Raw genomic sequence first — 26,718 nt, forward strand, 5'->3', positions numbered from 1 at the left:
GCAGGATTTTCAGAGGCATCAGAGCTGTCAGCCCTGGAGACTCTGGAAATGATGATGGGGTGCCAAATATGGAGGGTCATCATCATTGCCTGAAAAATGGTTAAATCTGTAACAGATAACTTTTCCCCACTGCAGTCAGTGAGCAACCTATTTCTCTGATCCTGGAGTTTTGATTTCTCGTGACAGCAAAAAGGAGAGTCATTAAATTAGAGGTTCCACTGGCAAAAAAAAATTGAGGGCAGTGTAATATGGGTAGTGGGAATAAGTGACCATCTAAACATTGAATGCTGACTGATTGTTAAAATGCTATGATAATCACTGGGACCAATTACAGATGTTTCAGTTCTCCTTTCAGACACATGGCAGAATTAACTTCCTTCCTTCCTTCCTTCCTTCCTTCCTTCCTTCCTTCCTTCCTCCCTCCCTCCCTCCCTCCCTCCCTCCCTCCCTCCCTTCCTTCCTTCCTTCCTTCCTTCCTTCCTTCCTTCCTTCCTTCCTTCCTTCTTTCGAGAAAGCGTAGGTGCACCAAGGTGGGGGGAGGGGGCAGAGGGAGAGAGAATCTTAAACAGGCACCATGCTCAGTGCGGAGCCTGATTCAGGGCTCGATTTCATGACCCTGAGATCATGACCTGAGCTGAAATCAAGAGTTGGATACTTAATTGACTAAGCCACCCAGGCACCCCTGGCAGAATATTAATTCTATTTCCTCTTTAAATTATGTATGACCATGTAATTTCCTTTGGCCAATAAAACGTGAGAAGAAATGATATATATTACTTCTGGGCTAAAGCTTTCAGAGACTGTGCATGGTTTAACACATTTACTTTCTCCAACATAGTAATCCTGAAAGCATAGGTGGAGATGGAGTCTCCAGAAGCCTGGATCCCTGACTGACCACTATATGGGCTCCATGCTGAACTGTATAGGACATGTAGTATAAGAAAGGAATCAACCTTCATTGTCTCAAGCCATTGAAGTTTGGAGTTGTTTGATAATGAAGCATTACCTAGCATATCCTGAGTGATGCAGATCTCCACTCCTCTTCTCCCATCAATTCTTTACCTTTTCAATCTATGCCTTTTTCTTTTGGGTAGGAGATTTTATAGAGTTGGGCAATCTGACCAGTCCAAGTGGAAAAACCTAATCAGACTAACACTGGAGTTTCTCCAACTAAGAGTGCTCTCGGTTCACCTTAGTACACATTAAAAATGAATAAGTCCTGCCAACATGCTCAGAGCTATTACTTAGTCTACCAAATTAGATTAAGAACGGACACCTGAATGAGACACCTGAAGAAAATTTCTAAAAAGAAAAACAGAAACAAAAAGCAAGCAAAGACGAAAGAAGGTAAATTGGAGAAAACGTTTGCAGAGAAGAAGACTTGAAAAAACAACTATAATTAATATCATCAGATGAGAAAAGAAGCTGTTACATCTGAGAAATAAGTACAGAGGCCTCTCTTGAAAAAGTAGGGCTCTTGTAAAATATGAACATAACGAAATGAAAATCTCAAGAAGAGCTTGAAGGTAAAGTTAAGAAAATATTCCAGGAAATATTGCAGAAAGTATTTTAAAATGACAAACAGGAGAGAAAAAATAAGGAAATTAGAGATCGTAGAGGCCCAACATCTGGTTTGTAGTAATTGAGAGAGAGAGAGAGAGAGAGAGAGAGAGAGAAATTATCCATGAAGTAATTCAAGAAAATTTCTAAGAGCTGAAGGAAATTAGTTTCTTAGTATAAAGGTCTTACTAATTGTCAGTGGGTGAACATAAACTCAAACCACAATACATCAGTGTTTAATTTGAAAATGTTTGGTGCAATGACTAAATACTACAAGAAATAAAAATACAGGGGCGCCTGGGTGGCACAGTTGTTAAGTGTCTGCCTTCGGCTCAGGGCGTGATCCCAGCGTTCTCAGATCGAGCCCCACATCAGGCTCCTCCGCTAGGAGCCTGCTTCTTCCTCTCCCACTCCCCCTGCTTGTGTTCCCTCTCTGCTGGCTCTCCCTGTCAAATAAATAAATAAAATCTTTAAAAAAAAAGAAATAAAAATACAGGTCACATATAGAAAGATATAAAATAAGGTTTGCCTTAGAGTTCTTAATAAATACATTGGTTTAGGGAACTCACTGACAAAATATTTTGAAGTTCTGAAGAAAAAATATTTTCAACCTAGAACTCTATAATCAAATTTTCAATCAAGTTTGAGGGTAGACTAAAGATATTTTAATATACTCAAGGTCACAACAAAATTTAACTCTCATATACTCTTCTCTGGAAACTACTAGAAGATATCTATCAAAATGTTAGAGTAGTCCAAGAGAGAGGAAGTCAGAAGAAACAAAAGACAATTTTGAAAAAAGAAGTGAAATGAATCTCTAGATGATGTTCAAGGATGATCCCATGATGACAACTGTGTCTCAAGGACAAAGTAGTCCAATTTGAAGCTGTATAACTCAAGAGACAGTCATTTGGAGGATATCATCAGCAAGTCCCCTGACATCTCTTCAATCAGATGAAACTGTTATAGGTATTATAGGATGTGATCTATTAAAGTCATAGAGTAAACGAAAAAGGTGGAAGAAATAAAACCCTCAAAATAGGAAATCCAACCAGAATAAAAGGCAAAGAGAATTCCAAGCACAACAGCAAAGGAATGTTGCAGGATGATAGCAATGCAACACATTTCGAGAACCACCACCCAATTGAAAGAAAATTGCTATCTCAAAAGATATGAGAATGATCATGTGGAAAATTGTACTGGGAAGCAGTGGGAAGTATGGGAAGAACAAGTGGTAAATATAAAGAAGATCAAGTAGGGGCGCCTGGGTGGCTCAGTCACTTAAGCGTCTGACTTCAGTTCAGGTCATGATCTCAGCATCCTGGTATCCAGCTCAGCTTCCCACTCTGCACTCAGTGGGGAGTCTGCTTCTTCCTTTCCCTCTCCCTCTTGCTCTCCCCCTGCTTGTGCTCTCTCTCTCTCAAATAAATAAATAAATAAATAAATCTAAAAAAAAAGAAAATCAAGTAAATGAAAAAGCAAGGAAATTATTAACTTTGAGGAAAAAAGTGAGAAAATATAATTTGTACACAACAATGTTCCCAATGATACTGCAACTTAAGGAAGGCAAGAATGGGCCTTGAAAGTATACAAGAGCTAAAACCTAGTCCCAACATAGTAAGGAGTCAATTGATCATGTCTAAAATTAATCAAAATATGGAATACAGAATAAAGCAGAAGAGATAACTAAAAGAGATTAAAGTGGCTTGCTATTAGGAAGGAGCTAGGAAAGTGAAGAAACAAAGGGCAGAAAACTATTGTATTTTATTCTAAGCCATTTAGTAATATTTGATTTTGAACCAAGTTCATATATTATTTTGGGGAAAAATGCATATTAAAAGATCAGCAGAATAGAGACCTTGCAAGTCTCCCCAAGGATAAAGGAAAGACAAAATATTAAACATTACTAATAATAGGGATATACCTGAAGATAAAAAAAAAAACGAATTTTGCAAACCTAGAAAAAATGAATAGCTTATAAAATTAAACATAAATTACTTTAAAAGTAAACAAAACCTGGACAGATTGATAACCAAAAGTAAAATGGGAAATACAGTCATAGATATACCACCAGCAAAGCCACAAAACCAACTCATTTAAAAACTGGAGAAAGTTTTCTTAAGATTTAATCCTGGTGGGAAGCCAGAGTTTAATTGCATGTTCCCAGATTAAGGAAAACAACTTTATTTTTCTACAAATTCAGACTATCAGAGAAAAAAGCAATGTGAACTACTAACGTTACTGTGACCATTTGAAGAAAAAGTTGTAATAAAACCGCAAAGACACTTGGGGGTAAAAAAGTCACTCCTGTTGCAGTTCCTTTGATCCGCCATCTTTTCGTTCTATTCTTGAAAACGGGAATAACATCCACAAAACGCAAGGTGGCGCTGCTGGCTAAAAAGAGGGGAAAATATTCACACAAAGGATGTTATAAATTCCAGTGTTCAGAGGAAAGCTGGCCAGACAAGAAAAATAGAGGAAAGGAAACTGTGGTGATGGAGTTGGGGAAAAGTGGGACTCTTCCCCATGAGTATTGCTATTATCCAGCTCATTTCTAAGGATTCGGTTTCTGCCATTTCTGAGAGCTGCTTGAGTCCGAGTGAACGTGGTTTTGAAAGATTGCATAAACAAAGAATGGAGGCCAGAGTGGTGCGTGCAGCGCAGAAAAGGCAAGTGTTATTTCTTTATGTGTTTCTGGGAGTGTCTTGGGCTGGTGCAGAACCGCTTCGGTATATTGTGGCAGAGGAAACGGAGAGAGGGACCTTTCTGGCCAACTTAGCAATTGATTTGGGGTTGGGGGCGGGGGAACTGTCAGCTCGGGGATCTAGAATCGTTTCAGATGAGAACATACGATTTGTACTCCTCAATCCGCTTACTGGTGATTTACTTCTAAACGAGAAATTAGACCGAGAAGAACTGTGCGGCCCCACAGAGCCTTGTGTGCTGCCTTTCCAGTTGTTACTTGAAAAACCTTTTCAGATTTTCCGTGCTGAACTACAGGTCACAGACATCAATGATAATTCTCCAGTATTTCTAGATAGAGAGATTACCTTAAACATTTTAGAAAGTACCGCTCCAGGGGCAACATTTCTCCTAGGAAGTGCACAGGATTCAGATGTTGGAATCAACAACCTGAGAAACTACACCATCAGCTCCAATGTCTATTTCCATATTAATGTCCGCGATAGTGGGGAGGGGAATGTTTATCCCGAATTGGTACTGGATAGAGTGCTGGATCGTGAAGAGGTTCCTGAGCTCATTTTAACCCTCACCGCCTTGGATGGCGGCTCTCCGCCCAGATCTGGAAACACCCTCATACGCATCCTGGTTTTGGACATAAACGACAACGTCCCTGAATTTGTAGAGTCGCTTTACAAGGTGCAGGTGCCTGAGAACAGCCCTGTTGGCTCCCTGATTGTCACTGTGTCAGCTAGAGATTTAGATGCTGGAAGTAATGGAGAAATAGTCTATGCATTTTTTTACGCTACTGAAAGAATTCTCAAAACATTTCGAATCAACTCAACATCTGGCAATCTTCATCTTAAAGCCGAATTGAACTACGAGGCAATACAAACTTATACATTGACTATTCAGGCCAAAGACGGTGGAGGGCTTTCTGGAAAATGTACTGTGGTGGTCCAAGTAACAGATATAAATGATAATCCACCGGAACTGCTCCTGTCATCACTTACTAGCCCAATTGCAGAAAACTCCCCAGAGACAGTAGTAGCTGTCTTTAGGATTAGAGACAGGGATTCGGGGAACAATGCAAAGATGGTGTGCTCCATCCAAGATCATCTCCCCTTCGTCCTGAAGCCATCAGTAGAGAATTTCTACACCCTGGTAACAGAAAGCCCCCTCGACAGAGAAAGCCAGGCCGAGTACAATATCACCATCACCGTCACCGACCTGGGGACCCCCAGCCTGAAAACCCAGCACAACTTAACCGTGACGGTGTCCGACGTCAACGACAACGCCCCCGCCTTCAGCCAAAGCTCCTACACCCTGCGGGTCCGCGAGAACAACAGCCCCGCCCTGCACATCGGCAGCGTGAGCGCCACCGACAGAGACGCGGGCGCCAACGCGCAGGTCACCTACTCGCTGCTGCTGCCGCCCCACGACCCGCACCTGCCCCTGGCCTCGCTGGTGTCCATCAACGCGGACAACGGGCAGCTGTTCGCGCTCAGGGCGCTGGATTACGAGGCGCTGCAGGCGTTCGAGTTCGGCGTGCGCGCGGTCGACCGCGGCTCGCCGGCGCTCAGCAGCCAGGCGCTGGTGCGCGTGCTGGTGGTGGACGCCAACGACAACGCGCCCTTCGTGCTGTACCCGCTGCAGAACGGCTCGGCGCCCTGCACCGAGCTGGTGCCCAGGGCGGCCGAGGCGGGCTACCTGGTGACCAAGGTGGTGGCGGTGGACGGCGACTCGGGCCAGAACGCCTGGCTGTCGTACCAGCTGCTCAAGGCCACGGAGCCCGGGCTGTTCGGCGTGTGGGCGCACAACGGCGAGGTGCGCACGGCCCGGCTGCTGAGCGAGCGCGACGCCGTCAAGCACAGGCTGCTGGTGCTGGTCAAGGACAATGGCGAGCCGCCGCTGTCGGCCAGCGTCACGCTGCACGTGCTGCTGGTGGACGGCTTCTCGCAGCCCTACCTGCCGCTGCCGGACGTGGCGGCGGCCGAGGCCCGGGCCGACCCGCTCACCGTCTACTTGGTCATCGCCTTGGCGTCGGTGTCGTCGCTCTTCCTGGTGTCGGTGCTGGTGTTCGTGGCGGTGCGGCTGTGCAGGCGGAGCCGGGCGGCGTCGGGGGGCGGCTGCTCGGTGCCCGAGGGCCCGTTTGCGGGCCACCTGGTGGACGTCAGCGGCACGGGGACCCTGTCCCACAGCTACCAGTATGAGGTGTGTCTGAGGGGAGGCTCAGGGGCCGGTGAGTTCAAGTTCTTGAAGCCGATTATCCCTAATCTGCAGCTTCAGAGCACGGGGAGGGAAGTGGAAGAGTATCCCTCATGTCAGAATGATTTGGGTTTCTGATAAAGGATGAAAAATAAATGCTCATATTGTGTCTGTAAATATATTTTTATTATGTAATTCATCCCGAGTACCTGTAGAGGAGTGCTTTCATATTTTTCAAATATTGTTAAAGTCCTAGAACAAATTTATTCACAGAGACACGGATCCAGCTTTAGCCCTAGGAAACTTCCACAAAGCATGGAATATATATGTCTTGTAAATCATCTCAAACAATTTCGCATTGTTTGCAATCTATTACATGATAAATCTTGTTTGAGATGTTGTAAATTGGTTTTGTCTTTAAAGTTTGTTGCTACTCTTATTTTCTGAGTTGGAGTGTTGTACTAAATTTTAGAAGTATTGGTTGTAGAGTATCTTTTAAAGCTTTTCAAAAAGCACTTACCATGCATCATACATTATGTTAACACTTTTAATCTTAGAAGTGAACCTATGAGGTATTCTTAGAAATGAACAAATAGACCTCTATGGAGAGGTCCAGTGAATTCACTAGGGTCACCAGCTAATAAATGGTAGACTTGAGCATCTCTCCTAGGTCTGACTCTGAGGACTTGCTGTGATGCTATATTGTTTTGTCTTTAGATATCACCTGGCAAGTTTCTCTCTGATTAAGGAGAAGAAATCTTCTCATGTTAATATCCCTGTTCAGTCTTTTCTACATTTGGAAATAATAATGTATGTAGTGGTCTGTGGTCATATGTTCTTATATACCCATAATCCGGCTTTTCTGGATCAATTATTCAACTATTATTATTAAAGCTGTGATCTGACCAAAGCTTAAGTAAAAAAATATTGGAAGATCAATCTGTGCTTTTTCCTTGTTATCTGAACACATGACCTTCATTTCACAGAAAAGTTAATGGCCCTGAATAGACATAATACATAATTTTGATTATTTTATTAGTTTATTTTTTCTTACTTTGCAGTAATTCTTCTACAGTGGTCCCTTCCTACTTTTAAAATACATTTCCTTCCTTAATTTTAAAGTTTTTTTAAAAAAACGTTCCTATTCAATATGTTGCAGTTGCTGAATCGGGAAAGTATAAGAATAGTTTAAATATGCCATGTTAAAGAAACAATTTATCAAATTGCTTAGAGATTCTGAAGAATTAAGGAGAAGCTTTGTTTGTTATAATAATCTCACTGCTTTTTCTCTAACAATTACCCAGATAATTTTTACATAACCGTATTCTGAATGTATTATAAGTGAAGTACTGGTAACTCTTAAAATAGTACTATTACTGTGAATTATTAATGGGATATAGTCTAAGGGCAAAAGAAAAAACCCTCATAGCAGTAAAATCTTATATTGTTTTCATAATGTTAGGATAAAATTATCCAGTTTTCCCAACAAATTGGTGAAAGGGAGAAAGGGAGGATGGAATTTTACACAATGAAAGAAATTAAGACATATACTAAGGAAATATAATGCTTGGTGGATCTTGTTTGGGTCTTGATTCAAACAACCATAACAATTTTGAATGAATTGGAGAAATTTGAACCTAGGTGGATATTAAATAATGTTAACCTAATTTCTTAGGTATAGGAATGGCATTGTAGTTGGGGTTTTTTGAGTCATTAAAAGTTGGAGATGTATAATGAAGTATTTATGGGTGAAAACTTAGTTTGAGATGGGAAAAATGATAGGCAGATAAAGTGGGCAAATATGGCAAAATATTGGTAATTGTTGAAGCTAGTTATGAGTACCTGGAGATTCATCATACTATTCTTCTTTATGGGGTTTGGATTTCTTATAATAACAAGTTTTTTACAAATGTAAGAAGAGGAGTTAACAAAATTAGGAAGGAAAGAATGAAGGGGGGGTAAACAGAAGGGGGAATGAACCATGAGAGACTGTGGACTCTGGGAAACAAACTGAGGTCTTCAGAGGGGAGGGGGGTGGGGGATTGGGATAGGCTGGTGGTGGGTATTAAGGAGGGCACATATTGCATGGCGCAGTGGGTGTTATACGCAAATAATGAATCATAGAACGTTGCATCACAAACTGGGGATGTACTGTATGGTAACTAATATAACAAAATATAAATTATAAAAAAATTAAAAAATTAAAAAAATTAGGACATCCTTCTGAGATACAGAATCACCACTGCAGTTACAGATGATACCTCTATTAGACAAACTCTCCAGCCTTTCCTTGTTTCATCATTTGACATGGTAACTTCTATCTGAATAATCCTGCTCATGCATTCTACCACATGAATCTTGAATCTTGGGTGTTTTTCTAGTCAATGGACTCATGTAAGCTCTGCTACCTGATGGCATCAAATTACATGCCTGGTGTGTGTCTGTGTCTCTGTGTGTGTGCGCGCGCACACACACACACGCATGGTTAATATCTTTCTGCCTCAGTTCCTCATCTGTAAGGTGGGGAAACTCACTGTAGCCCTATGTGGTAGATATCTCCACCTTACAGGTAAGGAAACTGAGACAGAGTTTAAATAATTTGTCCAAGGTTCATAGCTATTAATTATTTCCATAGTTCATGGCAATAAAAGTATATAACTCTCAAAGTTTTCTATATGACTCCAACTGTGTATTTTAAAGAATTTTCTGTATATATTTATTCTTAGGTAGGCTGTTACATAAACATTTTATTTTTCCTGAAAGTAGAAAAGCAGGAAGTCCCTACTAGTGTTTTTTTTTCTCTTCTGTGGCCCTGAGACAATTGTCTACACTGTAAAGTCTAGGGATAGTAAAGGTAAGGCTCCGTATAATATACACAGGCAAGAGTTCTGAATACTGCATCCATTTTCATCCCGGAAAATGTATGATTCTATGACGACGCCTGGTGGCGCTGCAGGATAAGAAGGTACAAATCAGCACTGCAGCTGCGGCTCCATTAACAGACAAAACTAAGCGGCAGAACATGGAAGCCGGCGGGAAGCTTGGGTGCCACAGAAGAGAGGACTGGGTCCTCTGATAGGACCACCCACTGGAATATTTCTGAGGTATCTTGGGAAAGAGCCACAGTCTTGGATTCTGAAGTCTTTACAGTTCAGCAGAACCACCCTGGAAGGAGGCTTTACCAGACAAGAACAATGGAGACCAGCGGGAAGCTCATTTCCAGACAAAGGCAAGTCCTTTTATTCTTTCTCCTCTTGGGCTTATCTCGTGCGGGCTTGGAACCTAGGCGCTATTCTGTGGTGGAGGAAACTGAGGGGCGCTCATTTGTAACCAATTTAGCAAAGGACCTGGGTCTGGGTCAGAGCGAACTCTCCAAGCGGGGAGCTAGGGTCATTTCCAAAGGGAACAAACTACATTTGCAGCTTGATTGGGAAACTGGAGATTTGTTGCTAACTAAAAAACTGGACCGGGAGGAATTGTGTGGTCACACAGACCCCTGTGTGCTGCGTTTCCAGGTGTTGCTAGAAAATCCCTTAGAGTTTTTTCAAGCTGAGTTACAAGTAATAGACATAAATGACCATTCCCCCGTATTCATAGACAGAGATATGTTGCTAAAAATATCAGAGAGCAGTCCACCTGGAACTACATTTCCACTGAAGAATGCTCAGGATGTGGATGTGGGCCGGAATAATATTGAGAACTATGTAATTAGCCCCAATTCTTACTTTCGGGTCCTTACCCGCAAACGCAGCGATGGCAGCAAATATCCCGAACTGGTGCTGGACAAAGCGCTGGATCGAGAGCAGGAATCTGAGCTCAGGTTAACCCTTACAGCTCAGGATGGTGGCTCTCCACCCAGATCTGGCATCGCTCAGATCTACATTGAGGTCGTGGACATCAACGATAATGCCCCTGAATTTGAGCAGCCTCTATATAGGGTGCAGGTTCCTGAGGACAGTCCCGTTGGCTTCCTGATTGTCACGGTCTCTGCTACGGATGAAGACATAGGAGTCAACGGAGAGATTTCCTATTCACTTTTCCAGGCTTCTGAAGAGATCTGCAAAACTTTTGAGATCCTCTCTGAGACAGGAGAAATTCGACTGAAAAAACAACTTGATTTCGAAAGAATACCTTTCTATGAGATCAATATCGAGGCCAGAGATGCTGGCAGCCTTTCTGGAAAATGCACCGTTCTGACTCAAGTGATGGATGTGAACGACAATGCCCCAGAAGTCACCCTGTCTGCATTCACTAGGCACATACCTGAGAACTCGCCTGAGGCTGTGGTTGCAGTTCTCAGTGTTTCAGACCTTGATTCAGAAGAAAACGGGAAAATAAATTGCTCCATTCAGGATGATCTACCCTTTCTTCTGAAATCTTCCTTGGAAAATTTCTACACCCTAGTTACAGAGAGACCACTCGACAGAGAGAGCCAGGCCGAGTACAACGTCACCATCACCGTCACCGACCTGGGGACCCCCAGGCTGAAAACCCAACTCAACTTAACCGTGACGGTGTCCGACGTCAACGACAACGCCCCCGCCTTCAACCAAAGCTCCTACACCCTGCGGGTCCGCGAGAACAACAGCCCCGCCCTGCACATCGGCAGCGTGAGCGCCACCGACAGAGACGCGGGCGCCAACGCCCAGGTCACCTACTCGCTGCTGCTGCCGCCCCACGACCCGCACCTGCCCCTGGCCTCGCTGGTGTCCATCAACGCGGACAACGGGCAGCTGTTCGCGCTCAGGGCGCTGGATTACGAGGCGCTGCAGGCGTTCGAGTTCGGCGTGCGCGCGGCCGACCGCGGCTCGCCCGCGCTCAGCAGCCAGGCGCTGGTGCGCGTGCTGGTGGTGGACGCCAACGACAACGCGCCCTTCGTGCTGTACCCGCTGCAGAACGGCTCGGCGCCCTGCACCGAGCTGGTGCCCAGGGCGGCCGAGGCGGGCTACCTGGTGACCAAGGTGGTGGCGGTGGACGGCGACTCGGGCCAGAACGCCTGGCTGTCGTACCAGCTGCTCAAGGCCACGGAGCCCGGGCTGTTCGGCGTGTGGGCGCACAACGGCGAGGTGCGCACGGCCCGGCTGCTGAGCGAGCGCGACGCCGTCAAGCACAGGCTGCTGGTGCTGGTCAAGGACAATGGCGAGCCGCCGCTGTCGGCCAGCGTCACGCTGCACGTGCTGCTGGTGGACGGCTTCTCGCAGCCCTACCTGCCGCTGCCGGACGTGGCGGCGGCCGAGGCCCGGGCCGACCCGCTCACCGTCTACTTGGTCATCGCCTTGGCGTCGGTGTCGTCGCTCTTCCTGGTGTCGGTGCTGGTGTTCGTGGCGGTGCGGCTGTGCAGGCGGAGCCGGGCGGCGTCGGGGGGCGGCTGCTCGGTGCCCGAGGGCCCGTTTGCGGGCCACCTGGTGGACGTCAGCGGCACGGGGACCCTGTCCCACAGCTACCAGTATGAGGTGTGTCTGAGGGAAGGATCTGGGACGGGCGAGTTCAAGTTCCTCAAACCGATCATGCCCAATTTCCAGGGCCACTCCCCTGGGCCAGCAGTAGAAGAAAACCCCAACTTTAGGAATGACTTCGGTTTTAGTATTCAGTGACTGTATTCTTTTCATCTTACAGCTATTTAAAATTGGTAAGTTCAAGATATGGATTTTCTGGCAACCTATTAAGAACATTTAAATCCCACTGCCTGCACAATTTCTTATATTGTTTGTTTTAAAGAATAGTATCCTTTTTTAAAGAATAGTTTTAAAGAACAGTATCCTTTTTTTTCATTACTATAAGAAGATGAATGGCTCTAAATCTTGCCCTCAAAACACTAATGAAGTCAGTAGTTGTACAAATTCTTGTGGAATGGCTTAGGAATAGATTAGGAAAAACAGTGAAAATTTAATTCTATATGATCAGTTGTATCCCCTTGAGTTTTTACTTTAAATCATTAGGTAAATAAGAGCAGTAAGACACTAACACACGAAGAATGCCTAATGGGGAAGGAAATAACTGGTACAGTGAGAATCTGGTTCTTGCTTTATTCTGGTCTCATAGCCCTTAACTCTGATAATTGTTTTCTTTTAAAAATATTATACTAACTGCACTTCCTCTCATTAATATACTCATTAATATACTAGATGTTAATTTTAATGTAATTATTTTATTGCCTTCCATTTAGTGTCATTGCTGTTAACATCATGTTTATCCAGTGACGTGAAATAGCAGAGTCACAAAATGGACTTTTTCTATTTGAGAAACATTGAGCATGTGTGACAGAAAATGTACTGGCCACCCAAATCCATTCATCTTTCCTTCCTTAAGTAACAGGTCCCGAATTTCATGTAGGGCAGTAGTATATTTAGTCAAAAGAGTACATTATCCCACCTTGGCAGCTGGAATGGAGCACTTGACTAGGTTATTGCCAATGGAATGTATATAGAAATGTTGTAGGAGACTTTCATGAAGGCTATTTAAAGGTCGAGGTCCCTTTTGGTCCTTCTCTAACTGCTCCTTACAGCTAGGAATGTGTAAGTCATAGCAGGAACACAATTAGCCATGTTGCATCATAAAGCAAAACTAAGGATGGAAATAATGTACAAAGACAAGTCAGTATAGAATAAACTTAAAAGAGATGTGAGTCTCTGGTAATTATGGAATCATCATGTCATCCCTGGAGTGCCTACTTCTGAGGTGTTTTGTTTTGTTTTGTTTTGTTTTGTTTTGTTTTGTACTAGAGAAGTAAAGGAACTTCTATCTCATTTAAGCCACCATCATTTTAGATTTTGTGCTGCCTCCAGTGGAATCCAATCCTAAAGCTTTAACAGTAAGATTTTGTATTAAAATGATCTTCACTATAGTAAAATGCACAGATCTTAAGTGTATGGGTTGATATAACTGATCTTTTAAAGCTCTTATTCTTGATTTCTAATTTAGTTAAAAGTAGAGTACAGAGTGCTTTACATTCATTCTCTTTTTAATCTTATGCCAAACCCTAAGGAAGTTGGCATATTGCCCTTTTTTACAGATGAGGAAACTGAAGCTTAGAAGGTTAGAAACTTGCTAACAATTCCAAAGTAATGAAAGGAAAAATTTGAAATATATTCTAAGTCTATTTGAATGGAATACTCCAGTTCTTAACCCATGTGTTATAATGCCCGGGAGGTAGCATTGTCTTCCTAACTAAGCAAAATGAAATCCATCTATTCCATGAACTGAACTCCTAGGCAGAAATGTAACTTTGCGTGTATAGTTTGTACTTGTTTCTTTACTATAGATTAAAACACTACTCTGGACCAGTAGATCCAAAGTTCTTATAAAAGCACTGACCTAAGTAAGCTGGGTCAGACAACAGAATTAATCTTCATTAGGAGCAAAGCAATCTGATAATTTTCCTTTATCTTTTCAACATACCACATTCATTATTGCAGAAACAAATGCCCTGAATAAGGAATAGAATTACCCTATGGTTATATTTCTTAAATTTATTGTACTATGCCTTCAGTCTCTTTTCTGTCAATCCTGATATAAATTTTTCATTTTCTTTAGAAAGTTGAAATTCACTTTATTATATATTTTTTCTAAGTCTCTAATTCAACTTAAATATACTGTAATTCATTTTAGCACACTATTGTTTGAAAGCAATTGATATTTCTAGTATTAATTTTAAATGAAACGACTAATTTCAGAAAAGCATGGGCAATGGTGTGGAGGAATTTTTTTCACTAAATAATTTAGAGACTGGGAATTTAGTAAGAAACTGATAGGCTCTAGCTATTTTCTGTTAAAATTAATCACATGTCTTTGGCAACTCCTCAAAAATTATGTTGAAAAAAGATTTAGGGGGTCATTAATGACTTTATTCTGAAAGGATGGTTCACCAGATCTGAATCAGACATTTTCCAGCAAATGCCATGATAGTACTTTTCTTGTAGGGTGATAAATGTTGTTGACACAGCTGCTGGATGCATGTACATCTATCCTTGTGTTATGTATTAGCTTTCCATTGCTGCTATAAAAATTACCACAAACATAGTGGCTTTAAACCAAAAAAATGTATTATAGTTTTTTAGGTGTCTGATATGGGTGTTACTGGGCTAAAAGTGTTGGCAAGAGTGCATATCTTTCTGGTGGCTCTAGACAAGAATCCATTTCTTTGTGTTTTCCAGCTTCTAGATGCTGCCTATATTAGTTGACTCATAGCCCCTTTCATCCATCCTCAAAGCCAACAACATTGTATCTTTTCTCTCTCTTTTTAAAGATTTTATTTATTTATTTGATAGAACATAAAAGAGCACAAGCAGGGGGAGTGGCAGAGAGAGAGGGAGAAATGGGCTCCCTGCTCAGGGGAGCCCAAAGTGGGGCTTGATCCCAGGACCCCGGGGTCATGACCTGATCTGAAGGCAGACACTTAACCTACTGAGCCACCCAGGCCCCCAACATTGTATCTCTTTAACCAATTCTTCCATATTCATAATTACCTCTGACCACAGCTAGCAAAATTTTGTCCCACCGAAATGATCCAGGATAACCTTTCCTTCATAAGATCCTCTACTTAATTACACCTATAAATTCCCTTTTGCCATGTAAGATACATATTTACAGATTTGGGGAATTAGGATGTCTTCGTGTGTATGGCCATTATTCTTGTCTACCACAGATTGGCTGCTTGGAAGAAAATTATCCAGTCTAGCAGTACCACTGGTGGCCAAAGGAAGGCAAATAAAGGCCTTTATAAGAGTAGTTTAGGCCTCATTGATTAGATGCTTTAACCCCAAAGTATTTAACATTAAGAAAAACATCGAATTGATAAAGATATTAACCTTACTACAGTTAGAGTCAAATTATAAAAATGGAAAACCTGAACAAATGAATACAATCTTAAAGGGACTTGTATCTATAATATACAAAGAATCCTTACAATTCAATTATGAAAAGGCAAATAATCCAGTTTTAAAATGGTCAAAGATCTGAATAGATGTTTCTCCAAGGAATATATGCAAATAGACAATAAGTCCAACATCAGTAGTCATCAGAGAAATGCAAATCAAAATCATAATGAGATACTACTTCATACCCACTAGAGTGGCTAGAATCAAAAAGTCATGGGGTTCCTGGGTGGCTCAGTCAGCTGAGCATCAGACTCTTGATTTCTGCTCAGGTCATGATCTCATGGTGGTGAGATGGAGCCCTGCTCAGGCTCTATACTCAGCAGAGTTAGCTTGAGATTCTCTCTCTCCCTCTCCTTCTGCCCTTCCCTGGCTCACTTATGCGTGTGCGTATGCATGCTGTCTATAAATAAATAAATAAATAAATAAATAAATAAATACACAAAACAAAAGTTTTTTGACAAGTCAGATAACAAGTGTTGGGAGGATGTGGAAAAATTGGAATGCTGATATATATTTAGTGGGAATGTAAAATGATGCAGCCACTTTGGAAAATACAGAGCTACCATATGATCTAGCAATTCTACTCCTAGAGAAATGAAAATTTATGTCCACACAAACACTTGTATATGAATGTTTGCAGCAGCTTTACTCTGAAGAGGCAAAAGGTGGAAACAACCCAAATGTTGATCAACAGATGAATGGATAATCAAAATGTGATATATCATACAACGGAATATTATTCATCCATAGAAAGGAATGAAGTTCGGATACATGCTACAACTTGGATGAACCTTGAAAACATGCTAAATGAAAAAAGCTGGTCACAAAACTCCACATATTATATTATCCATTCATATGAGAGTCCAGAGTAGGGAAGTCTACAGAGACAGAAAGTTATTGAGTAGGGCTCAGCACAGGAGGGATAGTGGAATAGGGTGGTAGCTAAAGGGTATGGATTTTGTGCGGTGATGAAAATGTTCTAAAATTGACTATGGTGGGGCGCCTGGGTGCCTCAGTTGGTTAAGCATCTGCCTTTGGCTCAGGTTATGACCCCAGAGTCCTGGGTTAGAGCTCTTTTTCAGGCTCCCTCTCAGCAGGGATCCTGCTTCTCCTCTCCCTCTGCCCCTCCCAACCCACCCCACCCACCCCGGCTTGTGCTCTCTCTCACGTGTGTGCTGTCTCTCAAATAAAATGGACTGTGGTGATGGATTTACTCCTCTGAATATACTAAAAGCCACTGAATTGTATACTTTAAATGAATGAAATGTATGGTATGCGAATTATATCTCATTAAAACTTTTAAAAAGGAGTGAAACAAATAATTCTTGTCATTTTTTTAAACGAATCCAAAAAAAAAAAAAAAATCCAAAAGCAAGGCAGGCCTAACCTTGCGATCTACCTACTTCCTGTTTGGGAAATAATTTTCCAATAAATTGAAAATTGCAAAATTTCACAGCTCTCAGGCTTAGGTATTGTAAAGAAGAGGAAGTATGTAATTTAATAAGGCATTGGTTAAATACTCTCTTTAGAACTGACACTAATTGCAATTTTGCAGTGTCCACTCATTTGTAATTCTATGATATGTACCATGAAAACGATGTACTTGTGAAACTGTTCCCATGTTACTTAGAAAACATTTTGCTCCTAGATTCTTTTCAACCGAAATGTTATTTTATTTTAACCCTCAACAGTTTTAAATGGTAACGTAAGTGACAGTTTGCTCTTTGTATTCCTCCTGGGCAACAACACAGAGCTCTAGCTGAACACACACACACACACACACACACACACAACCATATGAAAATAGAGCTCATTGTTTTATAGTACAGAACACATTTTACACAACTTATTTAGTACATTTAGGAGAATTCTGTAGAAAATAAAGAATTCCATGAGAACACGTGGTGGCGCTGCAGGTTAAATGATGGAAAACAGAATTGCCTATGCAGCTTCAGTATCCAGCCAAACAGTTCACACTGCCCGGAAGCTCTGAACGGTTTTCTTAGCCACAGCAGAAGTCAATCTGGAATCTCTTTAAAACTCTATTCAGTGGCATAGTTTTGATATCTGGACTGCAGTGCCAGGCTACCAGGATCCCGGGCATGCACTAAGCTTCTCTGAATGAAATTTTCATGAAGAGCAATGGAGATTGGATGGATGCATTATCTGAGACAAAGGCAAGTCCTTGTTTTCTTTGTTTTGCTGAGCATGTTTGGGGTGGGTGCCGAGTTAGAGCCCTATTCAGTAGCGGAAGAAATGGAAATAGGCTCCTTTGTGGCAAATCTAGGAAAAGATCTGGGGTTGGGATTGACAGAGCTGTCCACCCGAGGGGCTCGGATCATTTCTCAGGGGAACAAAGAGTATTTGCAGCTCAAGGTTCAGACTGGGGATTTGCTCATAAATGAGAAACTAGATCGAGAGGAGCTATGTGGTTCAACTGACCCTTGCTTACTGTATTTTCAACTTTTAATGGAAAAACCCTTAGAGGTATTTCAGGCTGAACTGAGGGTGGAAGACATAAATGACCATTCTCCCGTGTTCACTGAAAGAGAAATGATTCTAAAAATACCGGAAAACAGTCCTCTAGGAATTGCATTCCCTCTGAGTAATGCTCTGGACTTGGATGTAGGAAGCAACAATGTTCAAAACTATAAAATCAGCCCCAATTCCCATTTCCGGGTTCTAACCCGCAAACTCAGTGATGGCAGAATGTACCCCGAGCTGGTGTTGGAAGAAGAGCTGGACAGGGAGGAAGAGCCTGAAATCGTATTAACCCTGACGGCGCTGGATGGCGGCTCTCCACCTCGGTATGGGACAGCGCAAGTGCGCATTGAAGTGGTGGACAGCAACGATAATGCCCCTGAGTTTGGGCAGCCCATCTACAAGGTGCATATTCCTGAGAACAGCCCGGTAGGCTCCCTCGTTGTCACTGTTTCTGCCAGCGATTTAGACAGCGGAATCTATGGAAAAATATCCTACACACTCTTTCAGCCTTCAGAAGATATCAGCAAAACTTTGGAAGTAAATCCTGTAACAGGAGAAATTCGACTGAAAAAGCAAGTAGATTTTGAAACAGTTTTATCCTATGAAGTAGACATCAAGGCCACTGATGGCGGAGGTCTATCAGGAAAATGCACTCTTCTCCTCCAGGTAGTGGATGTGAATGACAATCCTCCAGAAGTGACCATGTCTGCACTTACCAGTCCCATCCCAGAGAACTCACCTGAGATTGTAGTTGCTGTTTTCAGTGTTTCAGATCCTGATTCTGGGGACAACGGGAAGACCATTTCCTCTATCCAGGGTGACCTTCCTTTTCTTCTAAAACCTTCAGTCAAGAACTTTTACACCTTGGTAACAGAGAGACCACTAGACAGAGAAGAAAGAGCCCAGTACAACATCACCATCACCGTCACCGACCTGGGCACCCCCAGGCTGAAAACCCAGCACAACTTAACAGTGATGGTGTCTGACGTCAACGACAACGCCCCCGCCTTCAGCCAAAGCTCCTACACCCTGCGGGTCCTCGAGAACAACAGCCCCGCCCTGCACATCGGCAGCGTGAGCGCCACCGACAGAGACGCGGGCGCCAACGCCCAGGTCACCTACTCGCTGCTGCTGCCGCCCCACGACCCGCACCTGCCCCTGGCCTCGCTGGTGTCCATCAACGCGGACAACGGGCAGCTGTTCGCGCTCAGGGCGCTGGATTACGAGGCGCTGCAGGCGTTCGAGTTCGGCGTGCGCGCGGCCGACCGCGGCTCGCCCGCGCTCAGCAGCCAGGCGCTGGTGCGCGTGCTGGTGGTGGACGCCAACGACAACGCGCCCTTCGTGCTGTACCCGCTGCAGAACGGCTCGGCGCCCTGCACCGAGCTGGTGCCCAGGGCGGCCGAGGCGGGCTACCTGGTGACCAAGGTGGTGGCGGTGGACGGCGACTCGGGCCAGAACGCCTGGCTGTCGTACCAGCTGCTCAAGGCCACGGAGCCCGGGCTGTTCGGCGTGTGGGCGCACAACGGCGAGGTGCGCACGGCCCGGCTGCTGAGCGAGCGCGACGCCGTCAAGCACAGGCTGCTGGTGCTGGTCAAGGACAATGGCGAGCCGCCGCTGTCGGCCAGCGTCACGCTGCACGTGCTGCTGGTGGACGGCTTCTCGCAGCCCTACCTGCCGCTGCCGGACGTGGCGGCGGCCGAGGCCCGGGCCGACCCGCTCACCGTCTACTTGGTCATCGCCTTGGCGTCGGTGTCGTCGCTCTTCCTGGTGTCGGTGCTGGTGTTCGTGGCGGTGCGGCTGTGCAGGCGGAGCCGGGCGGCGTCGGGGGGCGGCTGCTCGGTGCCCGAGGGCCCGTTTGCGGGCCACCTGGTGGACGTCAGCGGCACGGGGACCCTGTCCCACAGCTACCAGTATGAGGTGTGTCTGAGGGGAGGCTCAGGGGCCGGTGAGTTCAAGTTCTTGAAGCCGATTATCCCTAATCTGCAGCTTCAGAGCACAGGGAGGGAAGTGGAAGAAAATTCCCCCTTCAGAAATAGTTTTGGGATGTAATTATTGCTAGGAACCTATTTAATGAACACATTAACTTCTAATATTTTTTCTTGATTAACCAAATCGTTTATGCCCACCACCACCAATAAGGTGTTTAATTTTCTCTGTTTGGTTCATCTTCAATTTCCAATTTTATGCCTAACTTCACAAATTTCCTTTCTCATATTTTAGCCTAATGAAGTATTTTTTTCAGTGTAATACCAATAAGTGAAATAGGCTCTACCTTCAATCATGGTATCATTAACAGTTTTTCCACTTTATAGGAGTCTTTACTGACTTTGTACTTATGTGTCTCATTTTAGTGTTCTAGAACTTGTTCAGTTATTAAAATAATCTGCCTTGATCTATGTATTTATTATTTGATATTTCTTCTCTTTTCCTTTTATAACTGGTAGGTTTTTTTTTTTTTTTGGTTTATCAACCTCAGTTTTTATTATAGCCATTTTTAACACCTTTATTACTTTTTTAAAAAGTTCCACTTTCCCTGTATTGGTACCTTCATATTTAAAATACTTCTGTTGTGTGATATATATAAATCTCTAATAAGTCTTATCTAAAATAAGAAGAAACACCTTAGATACTGAGTGTGTATATATGTGTTTAAGTTTGGAGACAAAAAAGTGGAAAATTTAGGTGTTCAATAGCATCGTATAGAAATATTTAATATATTTGTTGTTTTAAATTCTGTATAAAAAAATAGAGCTCCCTGTTAAGTTTTTAATGGCTAACAACAGAGTCCCACTCAGTTGGAAAAAAAAACATACAGAAGTTGTCAGAAGTTTGTATGGTGTGGCTTTTATGTCAGCAATTAGAGTTTTTGGCAGTATCTAGCCCTTTCCCTGTACAATATCCCTCAATTTAATCTGTATTCCTAGCTTATTAAGGGAAAAATAGAGCTTCTTTCTAGATATTAGTCCTTTGAATACAATTCTCTATGAGGCAGATGTTACATTGCTGTTCTTACTTTTGCTGTTGCTTGGATAGGCATTGGGATAGTCTATTCTTCTCCTCCCTTTTATTTGGCACAAATTAGATCCCACTAGATTTTAATTAAGAGGGAGCTTAAAATAAAGATCAGTCTCTAATTCTGTAAGTAATTTTAAATCTAATATAAGAAAAACAAAGTGAAAGAAAGGAAACAAATTGCTAAGAATGAGTGAGTGAAAGAATAATTTTCAAATGGTAAGGATTTAAGGCACTGAAAGTTGTTTCATATCCTATTAAGTAGAGTTTATTTATCCATGCCTTAATAGGGCAAGCACTGAGTGTCTGATTTGCAAACCTAAGATGACTAAGACATAGTTTCCTTCCTTACATAGGGACAGATTGGCCTGAAGAAGGGACAAATTGGTATGAAGCAGGAAGCAATAATATTTACAGGGCAATTACACAAGTTTTTACGGGATCACAGAGGAGGGACAGCCTAAATTCTTCTTTCCAAATGATTCTACTTAGGCAATGTAATTAGATGTTGAAAAAATTTGTTGAAGAATGTGTGAAACAAGTTTCTTTTGTCAGTTTTGGTCAATGTTTTTGGAACAGTGAAATCTGTTGTTTTATGCCCTGTGTTTTTAGAAAAGTAAAATCTGTTATGTTGGTGGTCCCGGACGTCACCACTATTTTCCCTTTGGTTCATGACATTGCATGGGAGTAGTGTCAGGAGTGAAAGACCTACTACAGAACTAAATGTTGCATGATGAGATGGGCAGTTAACTGCTAGAGACATTTTCCAAGTGTTGAATTTTTAACTTTTCCTATGAAGCAGTGAATAATCTCAACAATGTGGACAGTACTCTATCTCAACAATGCTTTCTACAAAATAAACAAAAAGAAAAGGAAAACAAAATATTTAAACGAGTCACTAAAGAAAAAAATTCCAAATATTCACACGCACATTGGGTATAGCCGATTGAGTCTGTTGGAGGCCACGCGGTGGCGCTGCAGGCTAAAGAGACAAAAACAAAAAAAAACGAACCCACCTTGAACTGGGAATGCTGCGGAAGTCATTAACAGAAAAGGAAGATCCGGCCAGATGAGCTGGGAGAAAACCTGTAGTGGTCCAAGACTGGGAAAAGAAAAAACCCAGACGCCTGCTATACATGGCGTAGGTCTGGGGGTTGCTACTGCTGGTTCTTTATGCTGGGAGCAGTGACTGAGACCAACACTGACAAAAGACGTGTTCTGAAGAAAAAATGGAGGCTGGAACGTTGTGTCGCCCAAGACAAAGGCAAGTCCTATTTCTCTTTCTGTTTTGGGGAGTATCCTTGGCAGGTTCTGGGTTTGGACGATATTCGGTAACAGAGGAAACAGAGAGAGGATCATTTGTGGTCAATCTGGCAAAGGATCTGGGGCTGGGGGACCAGGAGTTGGTTGCAAGGGGAGTCCGGGTGGTCTCCGATGATAACAAACAACACCTGCTCCTGGATTCTCAGACTGGAGATTTGCTCACGAATGAGAAACTGGACCGGGAGAAGCTGTGTGGCCTCACAGAGCCCTGTGTGCTGTATTTCCAAATCTTAATGGATAACCCCTTTCAGATTTACCGGGCTGAGCTGAGGGTCAGGGACATAAATGATCATTCACCAATGTTTCGGGACCAAGAGACAGTCTTAAAAATATTAGAAAGCACAGCTGAAGGGACTGCATTTCGACTAGAAAGAGCAGAGGATGCAGATGGAGGACTTAATGGTATCCAAAGCTACACCATCAACCCGAACTCTTTTTTCCATATTAAAATTAGTGACAGTGATGAAGGCATGATATATCCAGAGCTAGTGTTGGATAAGGCACTGGATCGGGAGAAGCAGCATGAGCTCACTTTAACACTCACGGCACTGGATGGTGGGTCTCCACCCAGGTCTGGGACCACCACAATACGAATTGTGATCCTGGACATCAACGATAATGCCCCCCAATTTTCTCAGACAATCTATGAGACCCAGGCCCCAGAGAACAGCCCAGTAGGGTCCCTTATTGCAAAAGTCTCTGCGGGAGATGTAGATTCTGGAGTTAATGCAGACATATCCTATTCGCTTTTCGATGCTTCTGAAGATATACGAACAACCTTTCAAATCAATCCTTTTTCTGGGGACATTGTTCTCATAGTGTTGCTGGATTATGAGTTAGTAAAGTCTTACAAAATAAATGTACAGGCAATGGATGGAGGGGGCCTCACTGCGACATGTACAGTTTTGGTGGAGGTATTAGACATCAATGACAATCCCCCTGAACTGATCATATCATCACTTTCCAACTATGTTGCTGAGAACTCTCCTGAGACAGTACTGGCTGTTTTTAGAATTAAAGACAGAGATTCTGGAGAAAATGGAAAGATGCTTTGCTACATTCAAGATAATCTGCCATTCCTTCTAAAACCCTCTGTGGAAAATTTTTACATCCTAATGACAGAAGGAGGGCTGGACAGAGAGAACCAGGCTGAATACAACATCACCATCACCGTCACCGACCTGGGAACCCCCAGGCTGAAAACCCAGCACAACTTAACAGTGACGGTGTCCGACGTCAACGACAACGCCCCCGCCTTCAGCCAAAGCTCCTACACCCTGAGGGTCCGCGAGAACAACAGCCCCGCCCTGCACATCGGCAGCGTGAGCGCCACCGACAGAGACGCGGGCGCCAACGCCCAGGTCACCTACTCGCTGCTGCTGCCGCCCCACGACCCGCACCTGCGCCTGGCCTCGCTGGTGTCCATCAACGCGGACAACGGGCAGCTGTTCGCGCTCAGGGCGCTGGATTACGAGGCGCTGCAGGCGTTCGAGTTCGGCGTGCGCGCGGCCGACCGCGGCTCGCCGGCGCTCAGCAGCCAGGCGCTGGTGCGCGTGCTGGTGGTGGACGCCAACGACAACGCGCCCTTCGTGCTGTACCCGCTGCAGAACCGCTCGGCGCCCTGCACCGAGCTGGTGCCCAGGGCGGCCGAGGCGGGCTACCTGGTGACCAAGGTGGTGGCGGTGGACGGCGACTCGGGCCAGAACGCCTGGCTGTCGTACCAGCTGCTCAAGGCCACGGAGCCCGGGCTGTTCGGCGTGTGGGCGCACAACGGCGAGGTGCGCACGGCCCGGCTGCTGAGCGAGCGCGACGCCGTCAAGCACAGGCTGCTGGTGCTGGTCAAGGACAATGGCGAGCCGCCGCTGTCGGCCAGCGTCACGCTGCACGTGCTGCTGGTGGACGGCTTCTCGCAGCCCTACCTGCCGCTGCCGGACGTGGCGGCGGCCGAGGCCCCGGCCGACCTGCTCACCGTCTACTTGGTCATCGCCTTGGCGTCGGTGTCGTCGCTCTTCCTGGTGTCGGTGCTGGTGTTCGTGGCGGTGCGGCTGTGCAGGCGGAGCCGGGCGGCGTCGGGGGGCGGCTGCTCGGTGCCCGAGGGTCCGTTTGCGGGCCACCTGGTGGACGTCAGCGGCACGGGGACCCTGTCCCACAGCTACCAGTATGAGGTGTGTCTGAGGGGAGGCTCAGGGACCGGGGAGTTCAAGTTCCTCAAACCCATTATCCCCAATATCCAGGCACAGAGCTCTGGGAGGAATAGTGAAGAAAATCCCACCTTTCGAAATAGCTTTGGATTTAATTTTCAATAAGAATTCTTTTTATATTTTAATATACTTTTAAGTGCTGTACTCTAATATCCATATTAGTTTAATGTTAAAACTCCTAGTCATTATGCAAGTTCAAGCCTAATTTTAAGTGCTGTATATATTTTACAATGTTATTTCATCCTTTTTTGCATTCATCAGTAGCTTTAATTAGCACCCTTTTCTAAATAATAGTTCTAAGGTTTAATCATTTCAAAATGTGCAAGGATTTAGTTATTATTTCTTATCTAGAAAACAAGTTTTTATTTTTCTTCTAGTATATTTATAGACTAATCTCTTGATCCTAATCACCTTCTACTTCATATAAGAAGACATACCTGCACTTCCGACCTTATCTAACATTCTATTTAATCATATTTTTAAAAACCATGTCATCTAGCATTTAAAAAGAAATATTTCTATATTACTCTGCTCATGACACAATGAGATCATCTTGTGAGTGATATTGGACTCACAAGATACTGTGTAGTCATATTATTATTTCATTTCCTTTAAATTACACTACTCTTACTATTTTCTAGTGTTCACTTTTGCTGACATATGTAAAAATAGGTCATGTCTTACAGTTCCAAGAAAATGTAATAATCTGCATGAAAATGAAAATAAAAACATTTTGAAAATTTGTGTGAGAATATTGGTGGACTGTTCGAAAGATAATCACTTTTCATTTTGTGAATTTATTTTAGTTGTTTAAAAAGTTTAACATCAAGATGAACTAAAAGTCATGAAGAAAAACAATAAATTCTTCAATCTCCAGGCCCCTCCTACAGAGTAGTTCCTTTAGAATTGTTCTAAATATTTCTTAGTAATATGTTTATACTGCTGTATCATAACATTCAGTTTTATACTTTCATCACTTCTTCCTATGATAAAAAGGATTTCACTTCCTTACTTTCCAACTAACACACATCCAAACATTGCATGTGCCCTCTCTCCTATTCTCTCAGTAGAGGTGTCATTTTTTAAAGTTAAACTAGTAGTTTTTGTCTATATTACCAAGATTACTTCAAAATACACATTAGTTTAGTATGATTACATTTCCTTTCTTGAAAAACTTCATTCTGAGAGTTGATCGTTATTTTCACTTGCATCATTTTCTTTTTTTACTATTACTAATTTTTCATACTCTCTTTCATTTGAATAGCAGTATTTCTTTTAAATATTAAAAAAATGTCAGATTCGTATCAATTTATTTCACATCTTCACCTAGATCCTTTTGTATCTCTGATTCATTAATACTGGTTGTTCTTTTTTTTAGTTTTTATTTAAATTCCAGTTAACATACAGTGTAACATTAGTTTCAGGTGTACAATTTAGTGATTCAGCACTTCCATACAATACCTGGTGCTCATCACAACAAGTGCACTCCTAAATCCCCCTCACCTACTTCACCCATCCCCCCCCCACCTCCCCTCTGGTAACCCTCAGTGTGTTCTCTGTAGAGTTCATGGGGCACCTGGGTGGCGCTGTCTTTTAAGCATCTGACTCTCAGTTTTGGCTCAGGTCATCATCTCAGGGTCATGATCTCAAGTGCTGGGATCCCCAGTTGGAGTCTGCTTGGGATTCCTTCTCTCCCTTTCCCTCTGTACCCCACCCATCGAGCTGTCTCTCTAAAATAAATAAATCTTTTAAAAAAAAGAGTTTGTTTCTTGGTTTTCCTCTCTCCTGTTTTCCCCATGATCCTTTGTTTTGTTTCTTAAATTCCACATATGAGTGAGATCATATGATGTTTGTCTTTCTCTGACTGACTTATTTTGCTTAGCATAATGCTCTCTGACTCCATCCATGTGGTTGCAAATGCAAGATTTCATTCTTTTTTATGGCTAATATTCCATTGTGTATATATACACACTGCATCTTACTTTATCCATCAGTTGATGGACATTTGGGTTCTTTCCATAATTTCGCTATGGTTGACAATGCTATTATGAACACCAGCGTGCATGTATCCCTTCAAATTAGTATTTTTGTATTCTTTGGGTAAAATACCTAGTAGTATAATTGCTAGATCATAAGGTAGTTCTATTTTTAACTTTTTGAGGAACGTCCATACTGTTTTCCAGAGTGGCTACACCAGCTTGCATTCCCACCAACAGTGTAAGAGGGTTACCCTTTCCCCTAATCCTTGTCAACCCCTGTTATTTCTTGTGTTGTTGATTTTAGCCATTCTGATAAGTGTGAGGTGGTATCTCATTGTAGTTTCGATTTGCATTTCCCTGATGATGAGTGATGTCGAGCATCTTTTCATGTGTCTG

At 43.2% G+C, this 26,718-nt stretch overlaps 3 protein-coding genes across 4 annotated transcripts; all 3 read left to right on the forward strand.

Moving 5' to 3' along the window:
- Nucleotides 1-3,004: 3,004 nt before the first annotated feature.
- On the forward strand, nt 3,005-6,628 carry LOC130542732 (protocadherin beta-7-like). The gene has a single exon (XM_057307069.1). The coding sequence runs from the start codon at nt 4,087-4,089 to the stop codon at nt 6,583-6,585; it is 2,499 nt and encodes an 832-aa protein (XP_057163052.1). The 5' UTR covers nt 3,005-4,086; the 3' UTR covers nt 6,586-6,628.
- A 2,543-nt stretch (nt 6,629-9,171) lies between these two features.
- LOC113261504 (protocadherin beta-16-like) lies at nt 9,172-21,505 on the forward strand. 2 transcript variants are annotated; one of them, XM_048220903.2, is made up of 2 exons: nt 9,172-10,128; nt 17,953-20,189. In XM_048220903.2, exons 1-2 carry the CDS (start codon nt 9,642-9,644, stop codon nt 19,854-19,856), a joined length of 2,391 nt encoding a protein of 796 aa, XP_048076860.1. In that variant the 5' UTR covers nt 9,172-9,641; the 3' UTR covers nt 19,857-20,189. The 2 variants fall into 2 exon arrangements, with proteins under 2 accessions (XP_048076860.1, XP_057163051.1); XM_057307068.1 differs by lacking the exon at nt 9,172-10,128 and adding an exon at nt 21,432-21,505 and having other exon boundaries at nt 16,885-19,752.
- Nucleotides 21,506-21,976: 471 nt separating this feature from the next.
- PCDHB10 (protocadherin beta 10) lies at nt 21,977-25,083 on the forward strand. The gene has a single exon (XM_048220904.2). It carries the CDS (start codon nt 22,049-22,051, stop codon nt 24,446-24,448), a length of 2,400 nt encoding a protein of 799 aa, XP_048076861.1. The 5' UTR covers nt 21,977-22,048; the 3' UTR covers nt 24,449-25,083.
- Nucleotides 25,084-26,718: the final 1,635 nt, after the last annotated feature.

Source organism: Ursus arctos, unplaced genomic scaffold, assembly GCF_023065955.2.
Source record: "Ursus arctos isolate Adak ecotype North America unplaced genomic scaffold, UrsArc2.0 scaffold_5, whole genome shotgun sequence".
Taxonomy (NCBI): domain Eukaryota; kingdom Metazoa; phylum Chordata; class Mammalia; order Carnivora; family Ursidae; genus Ursus; species Ursus arctos.

Coding starts and splice junctions, on each gene's coding strand:
- LOC130542732 (XM_057307069.1), top strand. CDS start 4,087: ATGAGTATTGCTATTATCCAGCTCATTTCTAAGGATTCGGTTTCTGCC.
- LOC113261504 (XM_048220903.2), top strand. CDS start 9,642: ATGGAGACCAGCGGGAAGCTCATTTCCAGACAAAGGCAAGTCCTTTTA. Junction 10,129..17,952: donor TGCTCAGGATGTGGATGTGG/GCCGGAATAATA, acceptor ACTTGGATGTAG/GAAGCAACAATGTTCAAAAC.
- PCDHB10 (XM_048220904.2), top strand. CDS start 22,049: ATGGAGGCTGGAACGTTGTGTCGCCCAAGACAAAGGCAAGTCCTATTT.